This window comes from Arvicola amphibius, chromosome 5 (genome assembly GCF_903992535.2).
Source record: "Arvicola amphibius chromosome 5, mArvAmp1.2, whole genome shotgun sequence".
In the NCBI taxonomy this organism is placed as follows: domain Eukaryota; kingdom Metazoa; phylum Chordata; class Mammalia; order Rodentia; family Cricetidae; genus Arvicola; species Arvicola amphibius.
In genome coordinates this window covers 141592333-141606156 of record NC_052051.1, presented here as the reverse complement: position 1 = coordinate 141606156, position 13824 = coordinate 141592333, and the positions used below count along the sequence as shown (strand labels likewise).

The 13824-nt window shown below is 41.5% G+C and overlaps 1 protein-coding gene across 2 annotated transcripts in view; it reads left to right on the top strand.

The window, feature by feature from the left end:
* Spire1 (spire type actin nucleation factor 1) overlaps window positions 1-13824 on the top strand; it is a 114061-nt gene that overhangs the window by 47592 nt on the left and 52645 nt on the right. For both annotated transcript variants that reach the window (XM_038331655.1, XM_042055104.1), the window contains exon 3: window positions 11019-11252. In XM_038331655.1, coding sequence (XP_038187583.1) covers window positions 11019-11252 — 234 coding nt within the window. The remainder of the gene's footprint in view (window positions 1-11018; window positions 11253-13824) is intronic.

Sequence of the window (13824 nt, the reverse complement as noted above, 5' to 3'; positions counted from 1 at the left end):
TTCTCTTTTGTCTCCAGCCTAGTATTCCGTTGTGTTGTAGAATATTATTTTAAGATGTGTTACATTTCTTTATACTGTTGAACATTTGTTTTAATAATGCAAACATATATTGCATTATTTTATGTTGCATTTGTTTAACTCTGTGAAGCTGTATTACTTTGCCTGTCTAAAACACCACAAAGTCCACTAAAGAGCTGAATGGCCAATAGCAAGCAGGAAAAAGGATAGTTGGGGCTGGCAGGCAGAGAGAATAAATAGGAGGAGAAATCTGGGAAGAAGGAAGAAGGAGCAAGAGAGAGCAAGGCTAGCTTCAGAGTAAGAGTGAAAGTTAGATATACAGAAGTAAGAAAAGGAAAAAGCCCATAGGCAAAAGGTAGACAGGTTAATTTAAGAAAAGCTGGCTAGAAACAAGCTAAGCTAAGGCTGGGCATTTATAAGTAATAATAAGTCTGTGTAAGTTATTTGGTTGCTGGGTGGTGGGCTCCCAAGAGTAAAGAGTAAAAACAGCAACAACATTGTGGCACCCCACTTTGGGCATCAAGGTAAAGAGGGAGGGAACTCTGTGATCAAGTCAGATTTATTAACAGGTGCCAACCATTGAAGTACTCTTACAATACAGAACAAAGCTGCTGCTGCTGCAGCTCCAGTTGATCCACCATCACCATTTCCGCTGCCGCCCATTTCAGAAGGGGACGAAATCCAAGCCACCTGCCACATGTGTTCCTGTGGCTCACTGCCAGCTTGCCTACATCCAAGAGAGTGTCTTTCACCCCACCCTTACATTTTATTTGAGAATTCGGGTTATGTGTCCCCAGAGAAGACCATGCTCATTAGGCCAAGCTACCCCAATACAATTGGCCGTCAGATCAAGTTCCCACAACACTATTATATAATGTTCCTTTGTTTATGTTGTTGAATAGTTAGGTTGTTTACAATATGTGGCTATTATGAGCATTTATGTATGAGTCTTTTAAAAATCCTTGTGTCAGATGTGTGTGCATGTAGAGGTCATAGGACAGCTTTGGGTGTTGGTTGTTGCCTTCCTCTTTGAGATAGGGCACTTTGCTGTTTACCCCTGTGCTAGCTGACCTGAGGGCTTCTAGGGACTCTTGTTTCTGCCTCCCATCATGCTATAGGAACACAGGAGTTACAGGTGTGTGCTACTACTGTCAGCTTTATGTGAGTTCTGGGGATCAAACACAGGTCCTCCTGTTGGCAAACAGTCTACTGGCTGAGCCGTCTCCCCAACTTTTGTGAGTCTTTGCTTGTTTGTTTGGAAACATGATCTCTCTATGTAGCCCTGGCTGTCCTAGATCCTGGCTGTCCTAGATCCTGCTACATAGACCAGGCTGGCCTTGAACTCAGAGATGTACCTGTCTCTGCCTGTGCCTTCCAAGTGCTAGGATTAAAATTGTGCCCTGCCGTGCCTGCTCTGTATAAATCTTTTTATAGACATACATGTTTACTGCTCTTGGGTAAATATCCTGGTTGGGTTTTTGCCAACTTGAGGAAGCTAGTGTTATCTGGGGGAGGAACCTTAAATGAGAAATCGTCCCTATCCAGATTGGCTGTAGTCCAGTCTGTGGGCATTGGTTGGTGGTTGATGTGGGAGGACCCACCCAGCCCAGTGTAGGAAGTGTCAGTGAAATAAACCCCCTTCTCTCCAACTTGCTTTTGGTAATGGTGGGTTTTTGGTTTTTTGTTTGTCTGTTTGTTTGTTTTGTTTTGTTTTTTTCCAAGACAGGATTTCTCTTTGTAACAGCTCTAGCTGTCCTGGAACTAGCTCTATAGACCAGACTGGCCTCGAACTCACAGAAATCCGCCTGCCTTTGCCTCCCAAGTGCTGGGATTAAAGGAGTATGGCAGCCAGTAATAGTGTTTTTATCACAGTAATAGAAATCCTAAAACAGTAAATAGCTAGAAATGTAATTGGTACTTAGTGTGGCAAATATGTTTGACTTTTAAAAGAAACTGTTAGACTTTTGGTTTGGAGCTCGTCTTGAAATTCACTTTGTAGATCAGGCTGGCCTTGAACTCACAGAGATCCACCTGCCTCCTAAAGGTAAGGCATGCGCCGCCACCACCACCTGGCTAGACATTTTACAATATAGTTGTAGTTATATTATTTCCTGTTCATAGTAGCAAATATGAAAGTTCCTTTTGTTCTCATCTTCCCCCAACACTGCTTTTAAAGGCTGAATGGAGTTGGGATTTGTCAGACAAAATGTTAGGTGAAGGCAACAACAGAGGGTACTGTGAGTCAAAATGGAAAGTACAACCCAGGGAAAGTGCTCCAAGTGAAGTACACTGGGACTCTGAGAGCCTGGGGGACAACTTGTAAATGGCTTTGTTGACCTAGAAAGTTCTCTAGTGTTGGTCAAGGAGTAACTACCATGTATGTGCAAATAGACTTTTTATCACTTAACAAAAGCACCTGGGCCAGCCCTTGAAGCTCCAGCTCTGTGTTTAATGCCCTCATTACTAAACCAAAACCAAAACCACACAAACAGGTCAAATCTACTTCAGGGAAAGTGGTTCCTTTTTTTTTTTTTTTTTTTTTTTTTTGTGGCAGGGGGGTAGTCCCTAAGCTGTTTGGGAGATAGAATTGGCCACCTGATCATTTCAGTAATTCTGACTTTTGTCTTTCCATTGTCTTCAACTTTTTCCTCCCTACTTCATCACTATTTCCAGACAGAATATCTAGTTGTCTTACACACACACACACACACACACACACACACACACACACACACACACATCACTCTCCTCTCCCCTCTGACTAGTCTTGTATCTCTGTTTATACACGTGGACTGTCCTTGCAGAAGTCCCATGGCCACCACCTCCCTGAGCCAGGGGTTGTGCTCTGTGCATCCCCTTCCCTCTGGACCACATTCAGCGTACAGGTATTCTCTCTTGATTTTGTGACTGTCCTTATTTCATCCTCTCACTCCTTCCTCTCCTGTCCCTTCTTTGTAATTTGGTCCTGGGCTTTTTAGCCTCTAGCTGGCAGTTCAGCATTTAGTTCCTTCCCTATGATTTCTCCTTCGACTCTCATACGACTTCACTGTCTTATAGTCAGTTTAGGACACAGTTTCCTACCTAAGATCTAGGACTGTATTCCCTGCAGGTGTCTGAGCTGACCAAAACGCCACCACAGTCTCTACTAGCATAAGCTAAAACTAAGACTCACTTGGACTCCTTCTTCCTATGTTGAAAACGTTGAAAAGTCTTGTTCATTCTTCCTCCTTCCTTTGGACCCACTGTTGTTTCCCTTCCCCTTTTAATTAATTATAATTACCTTAACAGTTGACTTAGGTGTCTGCCATGGTGGCATCAGCCTCCATTCCTGGCTCAACACTGGTAGAAGCTATCTGCTTGCCATCTCCAAGGCTAAATGAGAGTCAGTGAGTTTTGGATCCTCATCTGTTAACTTTCCCTGAGAGTTTGGGGGCTCCAGCACAGGTGTTTTTGTTCCTGTTTTCACAGTGATTCCCAGAGTCTTTGTAGGAATCTAGGCTTTGACTGTCACTTGGAAATTTATCACATGATTCCTCTAGCATTTTCATTTTAGGATAACCGTAATTGCATGATTCCACAGTCATCTTTCAAGTATATTTAAAATCCTGGCTGTCTCAGATATAGATTAGGAATCTGAGAAGCAGACACTCAGACAGTCTCTGATCCCACCAATAAACCCAGCACCCACATGCAGTGTAGCACATTCTAGCCCTGGAGGAGAGGCCAACAGGCCAGCCAGTCTAGCTGAGCCAGCTCCAGTGAAAGACCGTATCACACAAAAATAAAAAAATAAAAACCAAGATGAAGGCCCACTAAGATAGCTAAGTAGGCAAAAGTTCTTCCATATAAGCCTGATGACCTGACTTCTATCCCTGGAATCCCCAGTGGAAGGAGAAAACTGACTTCTGAAAGTCATTCTCTGACCTCCACATGTGCAACCATGTGGCATGTGTGTGCCCCATTCTCATGTTCTTATATATGCATATGCAAGTAATTAAAATTAAAAGATGAGGCAGAGAATGCTTGAGGAAGACATTTATAACCTCTGGGCTTCACATGAACATATATTTACTTGTGCTCTCAGAGTCACACATAGGTATGTACACACAACATACATGTGTGCACACACACAAATGGAAGTTACATTTTAAAGCCACTAGACTTCAGAGAGATGAATCTAAGTGTGACTAGTCACGTTATAGACGCTTGTGTGCTATCATTTTTACTCTTTTAATTGTTTGGATTTTATACCAGTGCTTAAACTTAACTGGGCCTTAGCTTGAGATTGTTTGGGGTGGAAGTGGTTTTGATGTTAGAAGTGAGACCAGCTCTGCTCAAGTGTTGCTGGAAGCATGGCCATATTCTTTCTCCGTATTTCACTCCCTCTCGAGTCGTATAGAATTGAAGATGGTTTGCAAAGCGCCTGCCTGTTTACTCTGTCTTTCCCTCTTCTTTCCTCAGTCCTCCCTCCTTGTTTTCCTCCTCCAGCTCACCCTCTTCTTAAACTTGGAGGGTTTGTCCTACTCAATTCAACTGGAGACACAGATAGGAATTTTTACCATGTGGAGTTGACATTAAACCTAAACAAAACATTCAAAGCATCACATGATGCTTTTATAGTAAATAAATAAATGAAAGCCATGCTGCAGGCTGGCTTCCTGACTGACTGGTTCCCCAGTGAGAGAGTCATGGGCGGAGGTAGGAGTGAGGGACCTGTGCTCAGCATCACCTGCCGCTGCCTCTTTGCTAAGACAGCAAACAAACAAAAATGCTGTTGGGCTTATTTCTAATTTGTTCTTTGCCACTGTGCTTTTTAAGCTACAGCTTCTGTGTATTTATTCCAGCCAGAAGGCTTCTTTATCTCAGAGCATGAGAGTCCCCACACAGTCCTCTCCTCGTCCCATAATGTTCTGCATAATCTATTGCTGAAGAACTAATATTGGTATATTGTTATTGATGGAAGTCCATAGGATATTAGGGTTCACTCTTTGTGTTGTACATTTTTTTTTTTTTGCATCCTGGCACATACGTAATGACATGCCTCCCTTTACTGTGTTCTGCAGATGTACTACTTGATGGAGTACTTTCCTCACCCCAAAACCTCTGGTGCTTCACTGCCTCCCTTCCCCTGAGCCCTGGCAACCACTGTTTTTCTCCTCTAGAGTGTGACATGGTTAGAATGATACAGCCATAGCCTATCAAATTGTCTGCTTTATCTAGTAAAATCATTAAAGGCTTACATTTCGTATAGTTGTTTTGAACTTGATAGCCTTTTTGATTGCTTGGCTCAGGCCTCATTTAGCTGTACCCAGCCTGAACTCGGTTTTTTATCTGTGAGTCATTTTCCTCTGTCTCTATGTGCTACACATCCCTTGTCCACTTATTTGCTCAAGGTTGTCTTGTCTGTGTTTGGACAATTGTGAACAAAATTGCTGTCTATATTTCATGTCTTGATTTATGTGGACAGAAATGTTCAGTTTATTTGAATGTAATTGCTGGATCATATGGTAAGAAGATGTTTCCTTTTGTAAGAAACTGCTGAACTGTGGGCATGACATGGTGAACATGCCATATTGCATTCCCAGCATCAATGGATAAGAGTTCCTGTTGGTCATAGCTGGTGAGCTGGCATGCACTTGTAGATTCAGCCACTTCCTAGTCGATGAAGAAGGATGACTTGAGGCCAGCTGTAGCGTCATAGTGAAACTCTGTCTCGAGGAAAAAAAGAGAAAAAACCAGTTCCAATTATTCTACATCTTGTTAGCACTTGTTGCTGTCAGCTTTGGCCTTTCTAGTAAAGGGATATAGTAGTGTCTCATTTTTACTTGAAGTTCCTTTGAAAATCATACAGTGTACTTTTTTTTTGTTAGTTTTATGTTTGTTTAGTTTTTCAAGGCAGGGTTTCTCTGTGTAGTCCTAGCCATCCTGGAACTCACTCTGTAGACCAGACTGGCCTCGAACTCAGAGATCCGTCCTCCGCCCCCCCCACCTCCCGCCAGGTAGCTGGAATTAAAGCTGTGAACCACCACTGCCTGGAAAACAGCTTTTTTTTATGTGCCCGTAGCCATCTGCTTTATCTTTGAGGAGGCCACACACTTACCCATTTTACTTTTTGATTGTGTGGGGAGTATGTATACATAAGTGCTTGTGCCTGTGGAGGCCAGAGGCATCAAGTTCACTTGGAGTCAGAGTTACAGGTGGCTGTGAGTGTGCTCAGAATTAAACTTGAGTCCTCTGAAGAGCAGTAGTATGTGCTCTTAACCACCAAGCCATCTCTCCAGCTCCTTAAGCTTTTAAAATGTTTCCATACGATTTGGCCAGCGTTCTTCTAAAGTTAATTTTAAGTAGTTGTCTATAGGAGCTGCTATGTTCAGTTATGTGTCCAAATACTCTGAAATTTTCAGTAGTTTTCTGGTGGTCACCTCTTGTCCCAGCTCAGGACTGCAGAACTGCTAACAGACTTCTTGAGGGTCCTTCATTCCCACCAAAGGGAAGAGCCACCTGGTGTGCATGCCTGTCTAATGAGCCCAGCTGTGTTATGCCTGCATCTCTAAGAGGCCGACTTACATTTAGAGATACCTGTGACTCAGACAAAGTCAGACTTAAGACCAACAGTTCTGGAATGTTTAAATGGACCAGATGCTGTTTACTCTTGGGTCGGAAATCCTCCAGGATGTTTCAGAGCCGATCAGGTTGGGCCATCCGTGTGGTGGTCAGTTGGGAGGACAGAGATTGAAGTGACAGATAATCCTACCTATGACCATAAGGTACTTACCTAAACATAAACCTTGCATACATGAGTGGAAGGAATTTTTATCTTACTGATTTTGTTCATTAACTGTTAAGTTCCTACTGCTCATAAAACAGTTGAACATATGATGATGAAGTCTAGAGGGATTTTTTTGCTTTCAATGAGCTCAGTCTCCTTGTTGGAGAATTAAGATGTGTTCGTAACAGTTCACAGTCTGTGAATGAGCCACAGAGAGTCACAAAGCAGTGTCATGGAGTATTCCCGTTCTTACTGGATCAGTGTCAGCTTAGTTTATTTGTCTCCATCCTTTAACAGGGCTTCTTTTAGACAATATACTGGTGTTTAGTTCACCTTTAGACTCGTATTTGAAGGATGTAGACTATCGATGCCCAGAATTATTGCTGGTAGAGTTGTATTAACATCTACCACATTTGTGTTCTATTTTTTTAAACCTTTGTTTTCTGTTCCTCTCTTTTGCATTCCATGGACTGTCTGCCTTCTGTGATTTTAAAGGAGCATTTTACATGATTGTGTTTCCTCACCTTTCTTAGCACACCAGTTGTACTTATTTTGCTGTTGTTCTCTTTAGTGTCTGCTCTAAAATTTGCAGTGTGTATTTACAGTTCAAGCCGAGTTTCCTTTAACACGATTCCATCCTCAATGTAGGATGGCAAATGACCTGTCCTATCAAGATAATCCCAGTTCTTCCTCCTATCCCTTATATTATTTCTGACTTATATCAGGCATATACATGCAACATAGGAGATACACACACACACACACACACACACACACACAATTAGTATGGCAGTTGTTCTTTTAAATTGGTATCTGTTAATAGTTAGAATAAAAGTTTTTACTTGACCCTAGTTCTTTCTTCATTGTTTTTCTTTCATAGAGATCCGAGTTTCTGACTTATTTTCTTTCTTCCTAAAGAATTATCCCCCACTCCCCAGGCTAGTGATAGCACTTAGGCATTGTATTAAGCAAGGCTTCTGAGAAAGTCTCTTTCACTTTTGAAGGATAACCTTATGGAGTATAAAGTATAGGTTGGGTTGGTTTTGTTGTTGTTTTTCTTGAGGCACTGAATATTTTGCTTCCATCTCGTTGAATGCTTTCTATTGATGCAAAAAAACACAGTTCTCACCCTAAAGAGAATAAGAGATAGTTTATTCTGGAGCCATTTGAGTGACCATGGCCCAGGAGCCAGAACAAGTTTCATGGCGTTTTACAGGACGTTGGTGGATACATCAGAGAGGCAGGTACAGCAAGATGAGGGAGACTTTTCTGTAGGCCTCGGGGGCTGTCTGATGATATTCTGAGCTTTGGGGCTGATAGAAGCCAATGGATCTGCTAAGTCAGTAGATTCCAAGGGTTTTATTTATGACTCATAGGATGCTAGTACAGATCCACACAGGTGTGGACAAGGTGGACTGTCCAGGGGGCTAATGTTAGCCCAAGATAAGGTGACTAGCCTCTGGACCTGCATAACATTTCAGTCTCTGCAGACAGACTAATGGGGTAAGTCATCTCCTTACCCCATTAGTGAGATGGCTGCTCCCCTACTAGCTTCTTTCAGAATGATTTTTCTTTGATTTTTTTGTAATTTGAAAATGTGTGTCTAACTTCAATTTTGTTTGTTTCTATGCTTGTTTGGTTTTGCATTTATGCTGCTTGGTGTTTGCCAAACAGACTGTTTCAGAATGTTCTTCCTGCCAAGAAGTTGTGTCAGAATTAGTTAATAGTTTCCTCTTTCAGAGCTTGGAATGGCTCTTTTAGTTTCTTGCCACCATCTACTAGCTACTGCTTCTCTATGGTTTGCCAGGTACACACTTTTCTGGATACATGAGTTCTAGTGTCCAAGATTCTGAGGAAGTGGGGACAGTAGATGGCTTGTACTTCCTTTTGCCTCTGGGTGCTTCCGGCTTCCACTGTCTTTGCTGAGGCTGTCTTTGTCCTTGTGGAGTCTTTCCACCTGTCTTACTTCTAGTGCTTGTGCTCCCAAGTTGTCAGCTTGGGTGTTGGGTAGGTTGAGTTTTTCCTCCAGGTAAGTCACTCTGGGATGGTGGTAGAGGAAGATGCTGCCTTAGGCTGCCACATTCCATGACTTGCAGACCGCCCCTTCTAGGATCCGTTCATCTTTTTCTGGCTCCAAGTCCTTATGTTAGGTGCCATGTGTTCTAGCCCAGCAGCTGCTATCAGTGGACAAGTCCTACACTAAATGGCAGCTGCTCCCAGGCTTCTTCAAGTATGGAGGACTTTCCGAATCTCCCCTCCGTATACTTCTCCCCACATGGTTCTGTCCTCCACATGGTGTTATAAAGTAAAATACAGGCACTGTGTTTATGATTTAGACCTGCTCCTCCTGGGTGCATTCCTGATGCTTAGCTGCTCTGTCTCTCTTTGGAGCAATCCATTCTGTCGTATCTTGACTCTTCTCCCTTCATCATGTCACAGAGGCAGCCTCTAATCTGCAACCTTACACAGAAGTCTTTTTTTAAAATATTTATTTATTTATTATGTATACAATATTCTGTCTGTGTGTATACCTGCAGGCCAGAAGAGGGCACCAGACCCCATTACAGATGGTTGTGAGCCACCATGTGGTTGCTGGGAATTGAACTCAGGACCTTTGGAAGAGCAGGCAGTGTTCTTAACCTCTGAGCCATCTCTCCAGCCCCCAGAAGTCTTTTTTAAAAAATAGTTTTATTGCTTCAAAATTAGACGTTAAGAATTTTAAGTAATGGAGCTGGAGAGATGACTGAGCTGTTAAGAGCACTGACTGCTCTTCCAGAGTCCAGAGTTCAGTTCCCAGCAACCACATGGTGGCTCACAACCATCTGTAGTGGGATGCCCTCTTCTGTTAAGAGCACTGACTGCTCTTCCAGAGTCCAGACAGAGTTCAGTTCCCAGCAACCACATGGTGGCTCACAGCCATCTGTAGTGGGATGCCCTCTTCTGGCATAAAGTCCATAGAATATTCATATACATAAAATAATTTTTTTCAAAAACCTTTTAAGTAATATTATATGTATTTTAAATGCTTGTATTATTTCCTCTGGTAATAAAACTTTGAGATTTTGTAGAATTTGTTAAGTAATTGTGTGAATGCTTTTACAGGGTATTGTATATGTGATGTCAGTGCTAGTGTGTTTAACTCGTCTTACAACTCTTGCATTAAAAAGTACTATACAGATTATTTTTTAAAAATCACCTCATTGAAAAAAGTAGAATAAAGGAAATGAAGTTTCTTTACAATTTTGAGGTTGGTAACGGGATAAACATTGGAAACAGTGAATGTAGGGAAGAGGGGAAGAACAGTGCATTTGTACATAATCATGCATTTAATGACTTCAAGAGTGCATGACATGTAAATGTTACTAGTACCCATTTTACAGAAGAATTACCAAAAATGATTTTCCTTGAGCCAGATGACTGTTGATAAAGGTCATTTAATTCTAAGTCTTTGGTGTTGTGACTCTATTATTTTCTTTTAAAGGAGAAGAACTAAGATGGAAGGAATAGTGCTGCTGGTGTTATAAAGTAAAATACAGGCATTGTGTTTATGTTTTAGGCAGTGTTGAGGGATAATCTAGAGTTCTCCTTGCTGGCCATGTCTGGAGCACTTGTCAGGGCACTGTTGATGATGGACCCGCTCTTCACAAGTCAGGTTCACATGGATGGAGGCGGCCACAGGGAGGTTCTCATGTCTTTCATTGCAAATTCTGGGTTTAAAAAAATAAATGAATCTCCCATTTGTTTGTACCATTTGAGATAGCTGTGTTTCCAGTGGGTGGAACTCATTGAACAATCTGTATATTGATATGAAGATATTTCTTGTTATTTGGGTTTAAGTGAATTGCTACTTAGAACTGAATTTTTAAGTCTCAGCTACTTTGGGAGATCTATGAAGTTTCTAAACATTGAAATAAAATTTTTTGGAAAATACTGCAAGTCAGCTTGGTCAGTATTTGTGTGTGTGTGTGTGTGTGTGTGTGTCTGTGTGATGAGTGGAAAATACTGATCTTAACATCTAGTATAAATTTAAGAAAATATGAAAAAGGTTTGTGGATATGTTATGAAATCATACAAAAATTGCTGTTTTCAAAATTTTAAATACATGTGTTGGGTAAAAATTTTTAAATTTCTTCTCAAATATTAGTTATGTCTGAAATCATGAACATTTCATGTCTTGCAGTCCTTAGAGTTGTCAGTCACCTCCATTCACCACCTTCTTTAATACCTATAGGTTATTGAATCCCTGGGAATTATTATTTATAAAGCATTGGACTACGGCTTGAAGGAAAATGAAGAGAGGGAGCTGAGCCCTCCTCTAGAGCAGCTCATCGACCAAATGGCCAACACTGTGGAGGCTGATGGTAACCACGATGAGGGATATGAGGCCGCAGATGAAGGCCCTGAGGATGAAGATGGAGAAAAGAGAAACATCTCAGCTATTCGTTCCTATCAAGATGTCATGAAGGTAAAGCCATAGTTCACTTTAGTATCTGACGTCTGTGAATCATTGTCTCATAGTTTAAAAGAGTGGCATAGTGACTCAGCATTTGACAACAGTTCAGACTGTTTGCAGCCTGGCTCTGGCCTTTTGCTGGGTCGTGGCTCTTGGCCACTTGTAGGTGTGTTGGGTGTTGGTTATCTTTCTGTCATCCGGCTGACTGGGCATGATTCTGTCAGCTGGCCTCTGTGGAATGGACGGCATCTGTGAGCAGGTTCTGTACCTGAATACTGAGCCGTGCCAGTCACAGCTGATTGGTGTTTGTTTTTTTATTTTGGCCTTCCCATAGGATCTTGTTTGTTTGTTTGTTTGTTTGTTTGTTTTTACTGATTTTATTGAGGTCTACATTTTTCTCTGCTCCCCTCCCTGTCTTTCCTCTCCCATTCTACCCTCTTCCATGGTCCCCATGCTCCCAGTTTACTCAGGAGATCTTATCTTTTTCTACTTCCTATGTAGATTAGATCCATGTATGTCTCAGGGTCCTCTTTGATGTCTTGTTTTTCTGGAAGTGTAATTTGTAGGCTGGTTTTCTTTGCTTTATGTCTAAAAGCCACTTATGAGTGAGTACATATGATAATTGTCCTTATGGGTCAGGGTTACTTTACTCAATATGATGTTTTCTAGCTCCATCCATTTGCCTGCAAATTTCAAGATGTCTTTTTTTCCTGCTGTATAGTACTCCATTGTGGAAATGTACCGCATTTTCCTTATCCATTCTTCGGTCAAGGGGCATTCAGGTTGTTTCCAGGTTCTGGTTATGACAAACAAAGCTGCTGTGAACATAGTTGAACACATGTCCTTGTGACATGATTGAGCATCCTTTTGGTATAAACCCAAAAGTGGTATTGCTGGGTCTTGAGGAGGTTGTTTCCTAATTTTCTGGAAATCACCATATTGATATCCAAAGGGGCTGTACCAGCTTGCACTCCCACCAGCAATGCAGGAATGTTCCCTTTACTCCACAGCCTCTCCAGCTTAAGTTGTCATCAGTGTTTTTGATCTTGGCTATTCTTACAGGTGAAAGATGGAATCTCAGAGTTGTTTTGATTTGCATTTCTCTGATGGCTAAGGATCTTGAGCATATCCGTAAGTGTTTTTCAGCAATTTTAAGATTCCTCTGTTGAGAGTTCTCTGTTTATGTCTGTACTCCATTTTTTATTGTATTATTTGTTCCTTTGGTGACCAATTTCTTGAGTTCTTGTATATTTTGGAGATCAGACCTCTTTCTGATGTGGGGTTAGTGAAGATCTTTTTCCATTCTGTAGGCTGTCGTTTTGTCTTGTTGACTGTGTCCTTTGCTTTACAGAAGCTTTTCAGTTTCAGGAGGTCCCATTTATTAATTGTTTCTCTCAGTGTCTGTGCTGCTGGGGTTATATTTAGGAAGTGGTCTCCTGTACTAATGCGTTCAGGTGTACTTCCCACTTCTATGAGGTTCAGGGTGGTTGACTTTATGTTGAGGTCTTTGATCCATTTGGACTTGAGTTTTGTGCATGGTGATAGATATGGATCTATTTTCATTCTTCTACATGTTGATACCCAGTTACGCCAGCACCATTTGTTAAATATGCTTTCTTTTTTTCCATTTGATATGTTTTGCTTCTTTGTCAAAAATCAGGTGTTCATAGATGTGTGGATTAATATCCGGGTCTTTTATTTGGTCCTGGAACTAGCTCTTGTAGACCAGGCAGGTCTCGAACTCACAGAGATCCACCTGCCTCTGCCTCCCGAGTGCTGGGATTAAAGGCGTGCGCCACCACCGCCCGGCTCCTCCTGTCTGTTTTTATGCCAATACCAGGCTGTTTTCAGTACTGTAGCTCTGTAGTAGTAGAGTTTGAAGTCAGGGGTTGTGATGCCTCCAGAAGTTCTTTTATTGTACAGGATTGTTTTGGCTATCCTGGGTTTTTTGCTTTTCCATATGAAGTTGAGTACTGTTCTTTTGAGGTTGTGAAGAATTTTCCTGGGATTTTGCTGGGCATTGCGTTGAATCTGTAGATTGCTTTTGGTAAGATTGCCATTTTTACTATGTTAATTCTGCCTACCCAAGAGCATGGGAGATCTTTCCACTTTCTGGTGTCGTCTTCAATTTCTTTCTTCAAAGATTTAAAGATCTTGTCATAGAAGTCTTCCACTTGTTTGGTTAGAGTTACTCCGAGATATTTTATGCTATTTGTGGCTGTTGTGAAGGGTGATGTTTCTCTGATTTCTTTCTCAGCCCATTTATCATCTGTGTAAAGGAGGGATACTGTTTTTTTTTTTTTAGTTAATCTTGTATCCTGCTACATTACTGAAAGTGTTTATGAGTTGTAGAAGATCCTTGATAGAATTTTTGGAGTCGCTTATGTAAACTATCATATCATCAGCAAATAGTGAGAGTTTGACTTCTTTTCCGATTTGTGTCCCCTTGATCTCCTTTTGTTGTCTTATTGCTCTAGCTAGAACCTCAAGTACTATATTGAATAGAGATGGAGAGAGTAGACAACCTTGTCTTGTTCCTGATTTCAGTGGAATCGCTGGGAGTTTCTCTCCATTTAGTTTGATG